The sequence below is a fragment of the Parambassis ranga genome, chromosome 4, assembly GCF_900634625.1.
Source record: "Parambassis ranga chromosome 4, fParRan2.1, whole genome shotgun sequence".
NCBI classification, from domain to species: Eukaryota; Metazoa; Chordata; class Actinopteri; family Ambassidae; genus Parambassis; species Parambassis ranga.
In genome coordinates, this window is record NC_041025.1 from 24,482,727 (window position 1) to 24,501,042 (window position 18,316).

Consider the following 18,316-nt stretch of genomic DNA (forward strand, 5'->3'; position numbering starts at 1 on the left):
GAATTGAATAGAAAAGACTTTATTCACCCCAAACTGGGAATATCACTGTTGCAGCAGCCAAACACAGTCACTCAAGCATACCAAAAAAATAAAAAATATACCTCTAACGGTAAAAATTAAACAGTATAAACATTATTTACAGCAAGATAAAAAAAATAAACATAGGTGCAGAAGCAAAAATGTGCAATTGTAATGCAGGTATACATATATTCTTAATCGGATTGTGCAATTCGACTTTACAAATAAATTAAAATATATATATATATATATATATATTTTAATTTATTAATATTATATATATGTTTATATATATATTTATATTTTTTGTTAATTACAAAACACACAAAAATAAATAAGACAACGCCCACCGTCTACAGTAAAAGTTCCTGTTTTTTCCTGCGGAGTTGCACATCGTCTTCAATGACAATCTTCGAACACTGGAATCTCAGGTCTATTGTTGTTGCGCCGTCTGTTCAAACAGCCAATCAGCATCCAGCTCCTGCCTGGAACGCCCACAATTTCAGCGAGCCACCCAATCAGGGCGCTCCTCCGTTCGGACTCCATTTTGTCAGCTTGCAGCGGTGGTTGGGGTGTCCTGCTGGCCGCTGGCTGGAACCTGTTGCTCCGTAGTTCCGTGTTGTGCAATGGACGGGTGAGTTATCGCTCCGAGTTACCTTCTCTCTACACTTTACCGTAGTTTGTGTCCGTGTAACGTCCGCCTGACCTCGGTGAGCCGAGCATGTCGCCGCGCCGCGGTGTTCCGGAGGGCCGCGGGCCTCCGTGTTGTCAGGTCCGCTCTCGGGGAAGTTGTGTTTGTGTTTGTGAGCAGGAAGCTAAGCTAGCCGCGTTAGCCTGCGATCAGGCCACTCTGCGGGAGCAGCTCCGCAACGGATTCCAAGAACCGGACAGAAGAACGTGACGTTGTTTACGCAGAAAAACACATTTTATAACCTGCGTGACGACTTTAAACCGTGTACGTGACACCTGCGTGATGAACACGCCGCAGGCAGACTCACAAAGCGGCGCAAGAAGTTCATCTTCACGGGGTCGTGATCACGCCCACTGCGGTGATCCAGACCTGACAGCGGTCCTGTTGGAAGAGTTCGGGTTCAGAATAAAGTTTGTGTTTAATGTGTGCACACAGCTGATCGGTTTATGCGTTAGAATCACTGTCTTAAATTTATTTCGTTTAAAAAATGGAATATACCTCAAACTGTATAAGAAATAAATGGACTATGGTTTAACAGACTTTAGTGCTTCCCTGAAAGTAGATGTAATAAATAACTGTTGATTTAAAAATGTGTTTGAACAGTTTAGTTTCAGTAACAGCTGATCGGACGCTGTTCAATAACCTGATGATTATGATTAAAATCAGGGAATCACTGGGAGAACCTTCTTGTGCTGGACTGAGGCTGGTTCATCATTTTAAATGTTTTATTTGTTTTAAATAACAGTCTGTTTGGTGAGCTGTGGAGTGTGTGGTGCTCAGGTGGATGTAAGTAGCTGATCTTATCTTCAGTAATGTGATGTTTGCTTCGTTCAGTTAAAGTCAGTGTGGATCTCAGACCGGCCTCCCAGCCTGCTGACACATCAGTTGGCCGGCTGATTCGTCCTGCAGCTCCTTCAAAGCTCCGGTGGATGGGATCAGGGTTGCGCCTGTAAGGAGGAGCGCTCGGGTCTACTCTCCATTGTTGGCAGGTTTTTTGAGGTGCTGTTGTGATGGACAGGCTGCGGGTGTTAAAGCCTGTTTGAACCTCCCCTGTGAGAGCAGGTCGTGTGTGTTATAACAAACATGGCTGCTGTGCATTCGAGTTCCTGATGTGAATATTTGTGCTTCGTCAGAACTCATCCGTGCCCTGAGGGGTCTTCTTCCAGCTGGTTTACAGTCTGCACAGTCGTGTCAGCTTCAGCCTGACCGGCCGGTTTTCTCTCGTGTCTCAGTGTGTGAAACAGTTTGTTCAGCGCTCCTCTGTCGTGTACATATTATTACAGATCACACATACTAGAGCACTTATCAGATCGGATGTGTTGTTTTATGTGTCTGTAGTCAGCTCCCTGTATGTTCCATCCAGTTTAAAGACAGAACAGAACATGTTAACAAGAGTGAAGCTCCCCATATAAAGGAGCTAAAGAACATTTAACAAACATCAAAACTGATTGATCGGCCTAAAAAAGGAAAAGGGATCAAACGCCTGAATTCCACAGCTGCAGCCTCGGTGATCACAAAGACGGCACACATCTCTGAACTCTCTCCGGTGTGCCATTTGCCTGATGAAAAACAACCCCAGTCTCATTTTAGAAGCTAAAATGTATGCAGAGGTACAGATAAAATGGGACGTGCACGTCCTTCCTTTAAGGATGCAGCTAACAGCACGTATGCAGATGTGTTGTTGTCATGTGTGAATGTGTTGTCCTGGTGTTGCTGCCGGTGCTCACCTTGTAGCAGATCAGGGTGGGTGTGTTTTTCAGCCGTTCATGTCTGGACTGCAGGTTTTCTGACATCACTTTTGTTACAGCCAGAAACTGTGAAAACATCATCTCAGTGGTCCTTGAATGCATCGTGTGTGACAGCTCAGACTAACTATGTCTAACCATTGTATGCAGGAAGCCATGATTGACTCAAGTCACATGACAAAGCTGCACTAAGGTGAAAAGCTGGTTTGTAGGTTTGACGTAAATAGTTAAATATATATGGAGCATGTGGAGCTCACCTGTTGGTGTTGTACTAACTGACAGTGAAATTTAAATCTAACTGTGGTTTTTGTGTCTTAATGCCCAGAGACTGTTTGGAGCTCCGTGGGTTAACCTCTGTTAACAGTAGTGTTATTACTCCTACCAGCCTCCACTCACCTCTGCTGTGGCAGGTCTGCGTTTGTCCATTACTTTTACGGTTGCTTGCTGGTGTTGATGTGTGATGCTGAAATTACAGGAAGTGGAAGCTGACTGTCGGCAGCGGCCATTTTCTTAAAGATAATCTGACCAGAGTTGGTACTCGTGTGGGGGGGGAGCAGCTGGCTGTTTGTCTGTGGTCGTAGATCACCGTCCACATTACCCGACCATCTAATGGAGTCGGTTCACTTCATATGGCAGAGCAGCCATTGCTGTGATTTCCATGGCAACGTCCACACACCTGTTAGCTGCACCAGTCAAACACACCTGAAAAATGGCAGCAGCAGACAACAGGAGGGTGGTCCTGCTCCGCACACCTTGTGTTAGTGTGACTGTGTGTCCTGTGAGGAGGCTCCTTTGAGGCAGCTTTGTCTGGAACGCTCTCGGCCGTCTCTTTTCTCTGCTGGGTTCCTCTCGGTTTCTCCCTCCATCTCCTCACACAGCATCTTTTTAACCTCATTATTATTTTTTCTTCTTTTGTTGCTGTTGTTTTTAAGTTTTCTCCCTGCTGCTTCTAACATGCTGTCTTTTCTTCACAGCAGTGTCCACCACGATATAACAGTTGGTACTAAGGTAGGCACCTCTGCATCTTCCTCCTCCTCCTCCTCCTCCTTTTTCCTCTCCCTCTGGTTTGCTGCTTTGTTTGCTGCTGTGACCATCCCTGAGTGTGTCTGACAGGATGGAGTTGCCGCCATCTGGGAACAATTCAGACTTCTCTCTGTAATTAGTGTGGAGGTCGCTCAGTTGTTTGTGTCTGCTGACAGCCCAACTGCAGTTTGTCTTTTAGTCACATTGCACAAGTGTGAGAGTAATCAGATTAGTCAGCAACAACATGCCTAATTCTCCTGCAAAGGACCGTGCCGCTGCTTAAGCTTGATTCGGCCTTGTCCCTGTACACACTTTACTCCTTCTGTCTGGAGTATCCGGCAGATCGCTGCTTTATGAACAAGTGGGCTCACACAGAGAACCAGCTGCAGGCGGAGGATCGATCATACGGAGCTTCATGGGAGAATGGTCATCATCTCTGAGAATGGAGGCCGGTTATCGCTCAAAACTGCCTCCTCCGCTGGCGGTACGCAGTGTTGTGATGACCGCACAGAACTAGTTGGCAGCAAATTTATGAGGTGATTATTAGTCGGTTATGGCCCTGTGTGTATGTCTCCTGCTGTGAGCTGGAGTTGTTCTTCCTGAGGTGCTGATGGAAGCAGCTTAGGAGTAAACCCTCTCACTTCCTGCTCCTGTCTCTGACAGCTGTGCGTGTGTTACCGTGGCCGTGAAGTGAAGACAAAACATTTCAAAATGGCGTCGGCCAATGCAACACAACATGGGCTGAAATCATCTGAAGTCTGTGACCATTTCACTGACAAAGGGAAAGGAAGGCGGAGCCTGGTTGTCATGGCAGCATGTCTGTTACTTAAAGAGGAGGCGCGTTAAATAATGAAAATTGATGTAGGGATCCATGGTTACCCCCCTTATCTCTGGCTCCTGTTGGTCAGATGTTAGCTCATCTGTCCTGCAGCATCGTCCCCATTAGAGCTGCCTCTGCAGGGCTTTATAGTTATTTATATTTTATAACCTGTAACCTCTGGCAAAAGATCTTCCTCCGGGATCAATCAAGTTTGGTCTCTTATCTTTCAGCAGATTCCTGTGGTGTTGCTGTGCAACATGTTTTCAGAGGGTTCGTGTTCTACGCCGTGTGTCACGGAGACGTGCGCTGTAGGTTGAAAAATGGAATGTCAGGTGTCCTCTTTCACAGAATGGCACAGGCTTTTCTCTGCAGCTGAGCTTTGTTTTCAACCCTGCAGGGTTGCAGGAGGAACCAGTTTTGATGGGTTTGCTGATGACAGCTTTGATCACCGGTGGTGGTGGGCGGGGCCTGATGTACCTGAGGCATCGTGGGACACGGGATGGTGTTGGAGACTTTAAACAGTTTGACTCATGGTGGTGCTTTCACTTTAAAGCCTGCAGGGGTCGGAGGAAAAGCTTTTATTTTGTAAGACCATCGTCGACTGTTTAACAGCTGTAGGTGACACCTTTAATGCTCCTCAAAGGTACGAAGAAAGGTACGAAGCTGCAGCGGCTGGAATGGGAACATACAGTGCTACACCACATCTATGACCGTGGCTAGGTAGCATGTAGCATGTGCTTTGGCTTTATTAGTTCTTCATGAATGAGCAGAGATGAGGAAAAGCCACAGAACAGCACAGATTCAGCTGAGAACAGCAGCTTGTTGTTATTGGTCAGTGTCCTCAGGTCCTGCTGTGTTCTACTTGTTTGGGTTCTTCCACCTCTGCAGCTGCAGCACAGCCCCCCAGGTTAATAAAGGTCCGGTTTGGCTTTGATAATTCTTTCTGTTTGGTGTAATATGTGACATGTCTGAGCCTCTGCTCACATTCCTCAGGTCCCTCCCCAGCCATCATGTTGGGTATGTGTCCAGCAGCAGGGCGGTGAGCGGCGCTGCTGCTGGTTCCAGGACGAAAATTAGAATGTGAGCCAAAACCACATGAAGGCAGAGAGAGGCTGTGATCTGAGAGCAGGAAGTGACGGGAGGAGGGGGAGGCTCTGATGATCACAGCTCTCCGGTTTCCTCCTCTGGCCTCAGGCGAGTCATTTGAAACCACGCTGACCATTCACACCAGCTCCTGTTAAAGGGACTATTCAGGCCCAGCAACAGTTTGAGATGGAACACCTGAACAACCTGCAGCTCTGAGGTCAGCGGGGGTTCTGTCAGTCCGTCTAAACTCTGGGACAGAACTGTGAATACATGGGAGGAAAATATTGGAATTTGTAACACAATGAAGCAGAACTTCCTCCGTGTGATTCATTTCCTGTTTGGTTGGGATATAGATTGAAATGGAGCAGGACGTGTGTAGTAATGTCTGTTTTTGTGCAGCCACTATCAACAGTTTTGTTTTGAGTCGTGTCTTTATTAGCGACTGTAAATGTGCGTCGATCCTCAGTAATTATACCTGGATCCACAGAGCTGTGGTTTCTGACAGACTGTCAGCAGGGTCTGTGTTTTAGGTGTGTGTTTTGTGTGTGTGTGGATGGGCTGAGCTGTGGACCTTTTGTTTCCCTCCGCTGCCTGAGGGAGGGGTCCGACTGTCGGTCAGCAGCTGTCAGACAGCAGACAGAGATGGAGATGGAGATAGAGAGGCTGGATGGGGAGGGCAGAGGAGAGCAGCACTCAGGTTTCTGCTGCTTTTATTATTCATGTGAGGATCAGTAAGAAGATCTGAGCTGCTTTGTGCAGATAAAAAACCATCTGCTCGGGTTCCTCTGAGAGAAAACACGCCGTCTAACACAGACCTGTGGAAACATGGAAATACATTAGAATTTAACCTGAGTCAGACACAGGGCAGCGCCCCCTGCAGTTTGAAGCTGTGGTCTACAGCCCATACATGTGAATATTACTGTATGTAGCTCCAGATGTGTGCCGCTGTTTTCTCTGTGCTGATGATCAGATGTAGATAAAGAGGATTCTCCAGAACCTGCTGTGCATTCAGAGGTGGTGCTGGTGGAGCAGCATGTCCAAGCTTCAGCCCATGTGGTGCTACCAGCAGCGTCAGCTCAGAGAAGCCACTGAGAGCTGGTGGATCTGTACGTCAGAACTTCAATTACTGCTGAATGTCTCTTATTAGGTTCATAGTAAACTATGAATTGTATTAAATATCCAGAAGTAGTGTCTGAGTTTAAGTAGTGCAGGGCCATGAGACTGTGTGCTCAGAGGGAGACTTTAATGGTGAAGCAGCCACAGGAAATGCAGCGAGCTCGGTGCAGCCTCTGACAGGCTTCAAGTCCTGCAGCATAGATGAAGAGGAGTCCGTCTGCTGAATCAGTCTCAGCCTGCTCGTCTCCATCTGGTTTCCATTCACCTCCCCAGCACAGGAATGCGCCCCCGGCTGCCTGCTGGGGGTGAGGCAGGGCCCTGGACTGATGGACCGGTGTTTAGGCTGAAGATGCTGTTAGACCTGTGAACTTGTTTTAGTGTCAATATTTCTACCTTAATTAAAGATGAATGTGTCCCTCCCTCTGGTGCGCCACCATTTTGTTTCTGTCCTGTTCACACAGAGCAGTGACGGGGTGTAGCTCAGCCCCACCTGCACTTTAGGAAGTGCATCTTTTCAGGGGCAGCAGTGTATAAAATCAGTTCTTCAAGACAGACAGAGAAGGTCTTAGAAGGTGTAAAAGTATATATTTCTGGTTTTTTACTTTTCTGCCACCTGTTTGATCCAGATGGTTTTAATTGTTTTTATTATCCTTTAAGGCACCATAGTGTCACTGCTTATTCACTTCAACATCCTGTAGATCCTCTCAGTCTCTGAGGAACACAAAGACACAGTTAAATCTTCATGTTATCAGCAGCTGTTCTGATCCTGATCAGTAGAGAGTGAATTGAGTAACTGATGTATTTAGGGATGTATCTCTGGTTATTAGACAGGCGACCTCGCTCCTCACCAGCTGTTTTCTTGTTTCCTGTTTCTTGCTTTCCTTTCAGACATAAAGTATTTTAAGAGTCTGTGACTGTAGTAAACAGTGGATCTGCAGTATGGAGGTGAGTCTGATGATGTGGTGTTTTTCTGTTTCAGAGAGGATCTGACGAGCTTTTCTCCAGCGTCTCCAACGGCCCGTATATCATGAGCACCACAGGTCAGTGGGCTGAGTGATGTACTTATTGTTTTCTGAAGTGATGCTGGCACAGTACGCCGACAGCTTATTTACAAAGTGAGTTTGTTAGGTGATATTCTGGATAAAAATCCTTTAATACTGCGATGTGAAGGCCCTAGAATAGATCCCTGTGGGACGCCACGCCGCTGAATGTGTTGCGGTTTTTATTAGTTCTGCGTCACTCTTGTCTCGTGTCTTTAAACCTTGGTCTATGGATCATGCACTTGTTGTGAACCCGCCCTTTCTTCACCCTTGTAGCCAATGGCAACGACAGCAAGAAGTTCAAAGGTGACATAAGAGGTCCCAGTGTGCCGTCCCGGGTCATCCACATCCGCAAGCTTCCCAACGACATCACAGAGACTGAAGTCATCAGCCTCGGACTGCCCTTCGGAGACGTCACCAACCTGCTGATGCTCAAAGCCAAGAACCAGGTACCGACTCCAACTGAATCTGAACTCGTCTGTGGGCGTCTACTTCCTGTCCTGTAGCTCCTCCCCCCTCATGTCCCTGTCTCCTCGCCTCCTGTCCCCTCAGGCATTCTTAGAGATGAACTCGGAGGAAGCAGCTCAGAACATGGTGGGTTATTACTCCACAGTGATGCCCATCATCAGACACCACCCGGTCTACGTCCAGTTCTCCAACCACAAGGAGCTCAAGACTGACAACTCCCCCAACCAGGAGGTAAACCACATGACCAGCATGCGTGCTGTTTGAAGTAATAATGATTCATTGAAGTCGCAAAAACAGTACAAATACCTGTTCACACTCCATCCTCCATCCTCTGTCCGTCCTCCTCCATCCTCTGTCCGTCCTCCTCCATCCTCCATCCTCTGTCCGTCCTCTTCCATCATTCATCCTCTGTCCTCTGTCCTCTGTCCTCTATCCTCTGTCCTCCGTCCTCTGCCCTCCATCCTCTGCCCTCATCCTCTGTCCTCTATCCTCCATCCTCCGTCCTCTGTCCTCTGTCCTCTGTCCTCTATCCTCCATCCTCCGTCCTCTGTCCTCTGTCCTCTGTCCTCTGTCCTCCGTCCTCCGTCCTCCATCCTCTGTCCTCTGTCCTCTGTCCTCCGTCCTCTGTCCTCTGGCCGCCCTCCATCCTCTGTCCTCTATCCTCCATCCTCCATCCTCCATCCTCTGTCCTCCGTCCTCTGTCCTCTGTCCTCTGTCCTCCGTCCTCTGTCCTCTGTCTGCCCTCCATCCTCTGTCCTCTGTCCTCTGCCCTCATCCTCTGTCCTCTGTCCTCTGCCCTCATCCTCTGTCCTCTATCCTCCATCCTCTGTCCTCCGTCCTCCGTCCTCTGTCCTCTGTCCTCCGTCCTCTGTCCTCTGTCCGCCCTCCATCCTCTGTCCTCCATCCTCCATCCTCTGTCCTCTGTCCTCTGTCCTCCGTCCTCTGTCCTCCGTCCTCTGTCCTCTGGCCGCCCTCCATCCTCTGTCCTCCATCCTCCATCCTCCATCCTCCGTCCTCTGTCCTCCGTCCTCTGTCCTCTGTCCTCTGTCCTCCGTCCTCTGTCCTCTGTCCTCTGTCCTCTGTCCTCCGTCCTCCATCCTCTGTCCTCCGTCCTCCATCCTCTGTCCTCTGTCCTCCGTCCTCTGTCCTCTGTCCGCCCTCCATCCTCTGTCCTCTGCCCTCATCCTCTGTCCTCTATCCTCCATCCTCCATCCTCTGTCCTCTGTCCTCTGTCCTCTGTCCTCTGTCCTCTGTCCTCCGTCCTCCGTCCTCTGTCCTCTGTCCTCTGTCCTCTGGCCGCCCTCCATCCTCTGTCCTCCATCCTCTGTCCTCCGTCCTCTGTCCTCTGTCCTCTGTCCTCTGTCCTCTGTCCTCTGTCCTCCATCCTCTGTCCTCCGTCCTCCATCCTCTGTCCTCTGTCCTCTGTCCTCCGTCCTCTGTCCTCTGTCCGCCCTCCATCCTCTGTCCTCTGCCCTCATCCTCTGTCCTCTATCCTCTATCCTCCATCCTCAGAGAGCCCAGGCTGCTCTTCGGGCCCTCAGCTCGTCTCATGTGGACACAGCAGTGCCGGCTCCAAGCACAGTGCTGAGGGTGGTGGTGGAGAACCTGCTCTACCCCGTCACCTTGGACGCCCTCTGCCAGGTAACGCCCACACAACACCAGCGTGTCACAGTCAGAATGAGCTGCTGACAGATCGCGGCTGTAAATAAAGACATGATGAACTAAGACTCACACTGACAGCAACAAACTCTTCTGTGAGTGTTTTCCAGTGCGCTGTTAATTCTGCTGAGTCATGTTGTGCTGTTGCTGCTGTATCATGTTTCACATTTCCTGAGCTGACCTCTGGGATCAGTACCGGGCATGTTTTAGCGGATTGGCTGGACTGACTGTGACACGCTGTGTGGTCACATCCAGGAAGCAGCTCCTCACTGTGACATCACAGATCCTCCCTGTTTCAGGCGTGCAGCTCTGTTCATGATCAGGCAGCTGCTGGGTTGTATGTCTGAACTCTCCCAGAGATTGTGTATGAGGTGAAGAAGCATCACTCTGTGTCCCTACGTCGACCCTCAGCCCTGTCTTCCTATGAAGAGGCCACTGATTTGGGAGATGTTCCCGGCTGTTAGCCTCCTCTGTAGCTCTGAGCCTCGGTGTTCCTCTGGTTTCTCCGATCCTTCTCTTCTCCATGTTTAGTTGAGTAATCACACTTCAGTTTTCGTTTAGGGACTTTAGAGACTTTTTCTTTGTCCATCTTTGACACGGTGCTCACCGTCCACTTTCCTTTTGAGCTTGAAACACCTGTTCACAGCCGTACAACAGATTAAAGCTCTGAGCTGAGCTCTCTCACCAAAACGGCCTGAGGAGGAGGAGGAGCGCCTACCTTTGAGCTGCACAGAATGAATCCTTGGTTTTAGTGTGACCCTGGCCTGGAGTTTGATACATGTGCTGTAGATATTTCACTGTTTTACGGCCTCCACAGACAAGTTTTAACTCACACGAGCTGTGAAAATCCTGCAGGTCAGACAGAGGCTCTCTGAATGTGGGTCATGTGACTGCTGCTCATGGCTTCCTGCTGGCTGCTGAGGCGGCAGAGCTCTGTGTTTTACTGAATCTTGTTGGAGTGAGCTCTTTTCTTTTTTCGTTCAGACATGGAATCAGTAGTTTTGAATGAAACGTGTCTGAAAGCAGAAAGTTTCTCCTGTAGATGCATCGTTTAAATATGAGACGGGAACTCTGTTTAAAATCTACAGCTTTGTGAACCAATAACCGAGCTCTGCTCCTGCTCCTCAGATCTTCTCAAAGTTCGGCACCGTGCTGAGGATCATCGTCTTCACCAAGAACAGCCAGTTCCAGGCGCTGCTGCAGTATGCGGACGGAGCGTCGGCGCAGGGAGCCAAACTGGTGAGTTGGTAGAATGAATGTCCACCGTTGATGACTGGCTCGGTGAGGACGGTCAGCTGACGCTGCGGTGTTTCAGTCTCTGGACGGACAGAACATCTACAACGGCTGCTGCACTCTGAGGATCAGCTTCTCCAAACTCACCAGCCTTAACGTGAAATACAACAACGAGAAGAGCCGTGACTTCACCAGACCGGACCTGCCCACCGGAGACAGCCAGCCCGCCATGGAGCACCCGGCCATGGCTACAGCCTTCAGTGAGACGCCCCTGTGCTTTAAAATGTTTATGAAGGTTTAGATTAGAAAGAAAACTGAGGACAGGGAGCAGAGTAGAGCTGTTCCCCTGATGCTGTGTCAGAGTGCACAGGTACATGTGATCTTTGTGTTTGGTCCTGCCACACAGCAGCTCCCGGCATCATCTCAGCTTCACCGTATGCAGGAGCGACTCACGCTTTCCCGCCAGCCTTCACCCTTCAGCCTGCAGGTGAGTCTCACAGACATGCAGAGAGAACGATGGCCACCACTTACCGTCACATGATCCAGCACAGAAGGACGACCCCATGGACGACACACACACACACACTGGACATCCTTAGTTTATTAACACAGCTGTTAGGAAGTCAACGTATTGCTACATCTTTATTTATCTGCTGTTCTTAAGAGTCTCGTTTCTTCCTCTCACCTCTCCCAGTGTCCTCCCCCTATCCAGGCCTGACGGTTCCCGCTCTGCCCGGAGCCCTGGCCTCTCTGTCCCTGCCCGGGGCCACAAGGCTGGGATTCCCCCACATCCCTGCTGGACACTGTGTCCTGCTGATCAGCAACCTCAACCCTGAAGTGAGTGACTCTGACCACCTTCATTGACCCAGCTGATCACATGCTGACGGCTGCACATTATTACTGATACAGAGGGGGCTTTATGTTTGTGCTCAGCTCCAGCTGTTTAAGTGTATCACATTATGAGTGTCAGTATACATCATCTTTAATTCTGATGAGTGTGTGTGAAGGGATTTAATGAGCAGATTTAACCAAAGGCGACAACCAGTGTTAATTTAGTTTTTATTTTAGTCTTGTGACTAAAATGTCATTTGATTTTAGTCACATTTTAGTCATCAACATTAACTTTTAGTCTAGTTTTAGTCACTGAATCTGCCGTGGGTTTAGTGACTAAAATTCTAAGATATATATGTTTTCATGAAATAATTAAGGTTTGAAGTGCAGTAAAAACAGGCTCAGCTTTGGCACCGCGCGTTATCGTCTCATTTTTTCAAGGTCGTTAACGAAAACTGACGAAAATGATTCGTCAACAAAATTAACACTGGCGACAACGAGACTTTAGCGCCGTTATACTTTGATCTACAGTGGCTGAGAGAGTTCAGTTCACTGTAACTTAATAAAAAGCTTAAAATAGACAAACCGCAGCAACAAAAGGAACACATGGCAGCACAAACACAGGGGGTCTGCTGAGGTCTGCTGCTGGAAGTAAGCTGAAAGGATTCATTTTACTGGACCCAGGATTTACAGTGACGTCAGAGGAAACCTGTAGAACCCAGAACCTGCGCTGTATTATTGGCAGAATCTGTTCGGTGTGTGTTGTGTCATTGTTGGATGATGTTTTGTTATGTTTGAGCTGCTGAGATCTGAACTCTCTGAGCCACCGTAGTCATGTGTGTGACACTGACTTCAGCTGACTGACCCAAACGTTCAGAGGGGTGTGAACCTTTAAACAGATACCTGTGAATATCGCCCCCTGCTGACCAGACCGATCATTACTCTCAGTCTGAAATCTGATCCTGTTTTTCTCTCAGTGATCGTGTCTCACCCTCTGACTTCCTGTCAAGAGTTTTTAATGTTTTCATGTTATTCTCTGTACACCTGTACACACACACACACACACACACACACACACACACACACACACACACACACACACACACACACCTGTGCAGTCACATGTGAAAATGTTCTCCTGATTTTGAAGTCATCATCATTATTATTATTATCTGATCCCTCCTCTCCAAAGGTAATTAACCTCCTGATTGACCCCTCACCTGTCTTTTTTTTCCCCTTTAATTTGTTGCCATGGAAACGACTCGGACCCTCCACCTGTCCTGCCCTCCCACCTTTACCTGTCCTGTCCCTCCGCTGCCTTCTCTGCTGTCTTTAAAGAGAGTTACGCCCCACTGCCTCTTTATTCTCTTCGGTATGTTGTCACTAGCTTCTTATTTTGAATGATCAGAACCACCTGTTGTTTTTTTTCTTTTGATTTTTATTCATGAAAAAGTGTCTGCTGGTTTTGTCAGATTTTTTTTTCTTTGCGTGTTGAGTTTATTCACAATACTTGCAGCTCCTTGGGGTTCAGTGGTCACAGTGGTCACAGAGCGGGTGTAGGAGGTCGGGGTGGATGGACGGGGCAAACATCTGGGGATGTTAGTTTGTTGCTGTAGGCAGGCACAGAGTGTTTAAATGGTGCATAAACCCTCAGAAACTCGACCCAGGCTTCCTTGAGATCAGTGTTGAAGCTCAGTGCGGAGGCTTCTGTGGTCAGAGTTCGCATTACAGGCAAAGAGGTGGAGCACAGACGGAGCTGAGGCCCATGTTCAGCTGTGACGACCCACATTAGTTGTTTCCAAAAACCTAGAATCTACACACCTGCAGGCCGCTTGGAGTCAGCACGTGTCCTACACAATCAATCAGTCTGATCAGTCGTTGACAGTCGACGCTTCCCGATCAGGTGGAACCCGTGCTGAACGTGCAGGAGCTGCATGTATTGTGTTTCATCTTACTTCAGTGAGTTTGCATGCCCGGTTTCTTTCAGTTTGCATGTCCTCAGTGCTGAATCAGCTGCTCTTGGTTTTTTTAGTCAACTCCCATAATTCATAGCTCCTACATGGTGTAATCTGCCATTTTTTAATTTTCTCTGACCCTTCCCCTGAATTTCCTCACTTGCATTTCCTGTGTATAACCATTCAGGAATTCCCGCTCCCTAAATTAAATTCATAAATTTGCCAGCGTTAGCGGCGGCGGCAGCTCCTCAGCGCCGCTCCTCAGCGCCGCTCCTCAGCGCCGCTCCTCACTTCAGTTTTACATCCAACACCCCGACTGAGGCCATTTTGTTGAATCCATCCCTGTGATTCCCTGTTTCTCTGCTAAATCTCCCACATGATACTTTTACTTGACCAATAAGACCAAGGGTCAGTGGCTCGGCAGGCTGCAGTCAGAGCAGTTTCAAACATGGCTTCCTGTAGAGTAGCTGCCGCCTTGTGTCTGTTCATCTGGTTTTAACCTGTGATGTCTCACTTCTGACCGCGTGTGTGTGTTAAGGTGTGTATGGCGACGTGATGAGAGTGAAGATTCTGTTCAACAAGAAGGAAAACGCTCTGGTTCAGATGTCTGACGGCACACAGGCGCAGCTAGGTAACACACTGCACGCGCTCAGTGCGGCCCTCAGGTGTTCTGCTGCTTCTCTATCGAGAAGAAGTGAGGGGAGGTTGAGCAGCGTTTCTTCTGATTTGGTTTTCAGCCATGAGCCACCTGAACGGCCAGCGGCTGCACGGGAAGCCTCTGCGCATCACGCTGTCCAAGCACACCAGCGTCCAGCTGCCTCGTGAGGGCCACGAGGACCAGGGCCTGACCAAAGACTACAGCAACTCCCCCCTGCACCGCTTCAAGAAGCCTGGCTCCAAAAACTACTCCAACATCTTTCCACCTTCTGCCACCTTACACCTCTCCAACATCCCGTAAGTCCTTCCACAGTCCCCCTTTATATGAAAGCATGACGTGTTGTCTCAGCGTGTGTCTCAGACCTGGTCTCTCCTGTTTTTAGCCCCTCTGTGGTAGACGATGATCTTAAGATGCTGTTTTCCAGCTCAGGAGCTAAAGTCAAGGCCTTCAAGTTCTTCCAGTAAGTCACTCGGTTCACTTTTACTGTCTGCTGTCCTCCTGAAGTCCAGGTCGGTCTCCTGAAGGCCTCATCCTGAACTCTTTTCTTACTTTTCTGTGGTTAGCCTTCATCACTGTGGTCTTCTGCTTCTGAGGTCCTAGTTTTTGTTCCAGAGTCATCCTCCATGATGTGAAGGTGTCCTCTGTGTCTGTGAGCTTCTCACCTGTCCTCAGGATGTCTCCACAGCCCCTGCCCTGGGCCTGAAGACCTAGCCTTTGCTCTGAAGACCCAGTCTGTGGTCTGCTCTTGAACTCGCCGACATAGACGCTAACTAGTTTTTGGGTTCTCATGCAGGAAGGACCATAAGATGGCTCTGATCCAGATGGGCTCTGTGGAGGAGGCCATCGAGTCGCTCATTGAGTTCCACAACCACGATTTGGGAGAGAACCACCACCTGCGGGTCTCCTTCTCCAAGTCCTCCATCTGAGCCTGGACTCTGCACCATCTGGGACCCCTGATGGTGTCCACTACACTCCGATCATTCCAACGCATGTCTGCAGAAACCAGCGTGAAGTCTGGCGTTAAATTATTATATTTTCACTTTTATTAGGTTCTTTGCCTTAAAACAGGATTAGGGTCTCCCAAAATAAATCCGCCGCTCAGAGGCCACTCTCTGAAGGTTTGCTTTTAATCTCAGACGTCGGAGAATAAAGTCTGTGTTCTGAGTTGGGCCGGTTTTTGAAATGAAGCCAGAATTCAGCGGCGTTCTTCCTGTGAAGCTGTTACCTTGTAGCCACTCTTGCCTTTTGATTTTAATCCTAAAATCAGGGAGTTAAAATCCGCCTTTGAAACTTAGTATCTGAAGAAATGCTGACTTTCTCACTCAGAATATTTCCTTTAATCTCAGATTGAGGTTTTGGTGCGGCCCTAATCCTCTCCTGTAGCCTTTTCCCTTCTAAAGAAACTGCCTGTAAATGTGGGCCGTAGGCCGGCGCTCAGGCTGTGAGCTTCAGGCGATCCCGTGCCTTATTCCTGCGGCCACAGCCACCTCCACTCTGACATGTAAAGAAACAACAGCCTCTGAATTGGCAAAGAGCAGGTTTACAGTGAACGTTTACTGTCGATGAGCTGTTACAGATATATCCATATTTTCTGTGTATTTTATTGGTGTTGTTTTCGGTCTTAGTGTTTTGTACTGCTGGTTACTGTAGAGTCAAACATGTGAACTGATGTTTTAGCGGGTTTGCTGGGTCTTTAGTTCTTAGGTGCGTTTTTTCTTTTTTGACTTCTTTATTTTCTCGTATGCAATCACGTTTTAATCAAATCGAATATCGTAGCAATATTTTAATCATTCCTTCGCTCTGCCGGTGAGCTCGGCTGTTCCCGCTGCGATCCACGGGTGAATGTTGTGTTCCTGTTGTCGTGAACCTCCACGTTGGCTCGTGGCGTCCGTGGCGTCGCCTGTCTGACCGGTTTTATTTATATGTTTGTGATCCACTACAGCTGAAACCAAAAACGGCCTTCTAGATGCAAACAAATCCGCCTGCCTCAGGTTTCTGGTTTTAAGGACTAAAAAGATGAGAGATGAAAAGATGTTTAGGCTTTTTCTTGGTGTTTTATTTCCTGTGGGACTATTTTTATCCGTTTCTGGACCGCCTCGCTGGACTCAGCCCGCCAGTCTGACTTCAGTCTCCGTTGTTATTCCGGATGTTTTGTGGAGTGCCTTCAACGTAGAGTTGAACATCAGGCATTCATTCCTCTTTCCTCTGTGACGGGGAGAAGCCCTTATGTGTCTTATTATCATCATCATCATCATCGTCGTCGTCGTCGTGGTCGTGTTGACATTCCAGCCGCTCAGATGAAAAAGACGAAGATCCTTCACTGTCTGAACGAAGCGTTTCCTCTGAACGAGCTGCTGTGATGCATTCAGGGGGCCTGCAGAGGGCGTTAGGTTGGGGGTGTCCCACGTCAAAAGCAGGAGGTCAGCCATGTTTGTCCCGACTGGTGCCGCATGTGTTGAGAGGTTCCTCCACGCTGCGTCCCTGCCAGGACGAATCTGTGACCTGACCGCGACCAAAAAGCAGCCAACGGGGGCTGGACCAGGACCAGGACCAGGCTCAGCCAGGCTGCTGCAGACGGAACACATGGCTGATTCAGACCAGCTGTCCGCCTGCATGTCAGAGGACAGACGGAGAGTCTGTGCTGCAGCTGCTCGTCATCACAGGAGGCTCATTGGTGCTTCCGTCACGGCTCCTGCTGTCATCACAAGTCATGAAATCAAATGCTGTCCGTTCAAACTGGTTAAAGGACAGATCCGGCCCCCAAATCCAACATGGCTGCCCTGTACACGCAGTACTCCCACATGTCCATCTGTGGACACAGTGCTACACCCTGGTCTCCTCCTCGGTGGAGGGCCCCTTGCTTGGCGTGTGTGAGACGTCACGGTGTCTCCGCCAGATGAAGTGGACCGATGAACTCACTCCAGTTTCTGTTTGGAGGTGTGCTCATCGTGCACGGAGGCTGCGAGACACATCGGGACACATTTGACCTGCCGGTTTCTCCCAGGTGACCTGAATGCATCACAGTGAGGCAGGGATGGGACCAGTCAGTGAGTGTTTGACTGTACATACGTGTTTTATACCACAGTCCAGTGTCTGAGAGGTGGTTTTATATCTGATGTATATTTTGATTAAAGTTTGCAACCGGTTCTGAGCCTTACACTGTCACAAAGAAAAAACAGATTAAATCACTTTTTATCTAAAACTGCAGGCGTCTGTCCTCATTGTGTCCAGTGTGTGCAGTGATTTAAATAATGGATCAGGCTGTTCTGGTGATTAGTGACAAATTCAAACAGCCAACAGAGCATCGAGCAGGAGTGAAACAGACTGACGAAGGTTTGAGGACATTCAGCTTCAAGAGGTCGGTGTCCTGCAGCTCTGCTCCAAACCTCTCACACTACACATTAGTTCTGTTCCTGACGCTTTCCCTCATGATCAATAAAATGTATAAGTGAACCTGTACTACAGGTTTCTACCAGCAGAGGGCGCCCATCAAACACAAATGATGAGCTGCTGCTGTAAAGCTGGTTATTTGTGTTGACAGGAGGACGGTCAGATGTCCTGTCCTCTGTGGGACAGATAACTCCCTCCCACGTCCTAACGACGGGCTTGTTAGGTCAATCGGTCACTCTGAATTCCCTGTAGGTGTGTGTATGAGTGTGAATAGTTTCCTCTTTTGTGCTGGGCTGACCTCACGCTGACTGACGTGCTACATGTTGGTGTTTCCAGCCGTCTGATTGGACGATGAGCTGCAGGTGAGATCAGAGGCAGGAAGTACAAGGGTTCCTACTTTTCTTTTCACAATAAAAGTCCTCACTGTGTCTGCAGACATAATTATTATTATTGTAAAATGTTTATTATTTTTGTTTGAAGGTGAAACCGAACAGGCCAAAATTCAGAAGGTTTCTTGATGCAGCAGGACGAAGTCAATCACAGCTGAGGAGGAGGAGGAGGAGCAGGAGGAAGAGGAGGAGGA

General features: G+C 48.7%; 1 protein-coding gene across 5 annotated transcripts; it reads left to right on the forward strand.

Annotated features, from left to right (window-relative positions):
- The first annotated feature begins 564 nt into the window (after nucleotides 1-564).
- Nucleotides 565-17,545, forward strand: ptbp1b (polypyrimidine tract binding protein 1b). Of its 5 annotated transcripts, none has more exons than XM_028403017.1 (15): nucleotides 574-652; nucleotides 3,429-3,462; nucleotides 7,479-7,539; nucleotides 7,816-7,988; nucleotides 8,092-8,238; nucleotides 9,520-9,648; nucleotides 10,795-10,905; nucleotides 10,982-11,159; nucleotides 11,306-11,386; nucleotides 11,594-11,736; nucleotides 13,069-13,102; nucleotides 14,224-14,316; nucleotides 14,423-14,639; nucleotides 14,726-14,803; nucleotides 15,137-17,545. In XM_028403017.1, exons 1-15 carry the CDS (start codon nucleotides 645-647, stop codon nucleotides 15,267-15,269), a joined length of 1,620 nt encoding a protein of 539 aa, XP_028258818.1. In that variant the 5' UTR covers nucleotides 574-644; the 3' UTR covers nucleotides 15,270-17,545. The 5 variants fall into 5 exon arrangements, with proteins under 5 accessions (XP_028258821.1, XP_028258818.1, XP_028258819.1 ...); XM_028403018.1 differs by having other exon boundaries at nucleotides 11,309-11,386; XM_028403019.1 differs by having other exon boundaries at nucleotides 587-652; nucleotides 3,432-3,462.
- The last annotated feature ends 771 nt before the right edge of the window (nucleotides 17,546-18,316 follow it).

Excerpts from the sequence above, each read along its gene's own strand:
- ptbp1b (XM_028403017.1), top strand. Across the intron at positions 14,317-14,422 it reads CGGCACACAGGCGCAGCTAG|CCATGAGCCACCTGAACGGC; the intron begins GTAACACACTGC and ends TTTGGTTTTCAG. Across the intron at positions 14,640-14,725 it reads TTACACCTCTCCAACATCCC|CCCCTCTGTGGTAGACGATG; the intron begins GTAAGTCCTTCC and ends TCCTGTTTTTAG.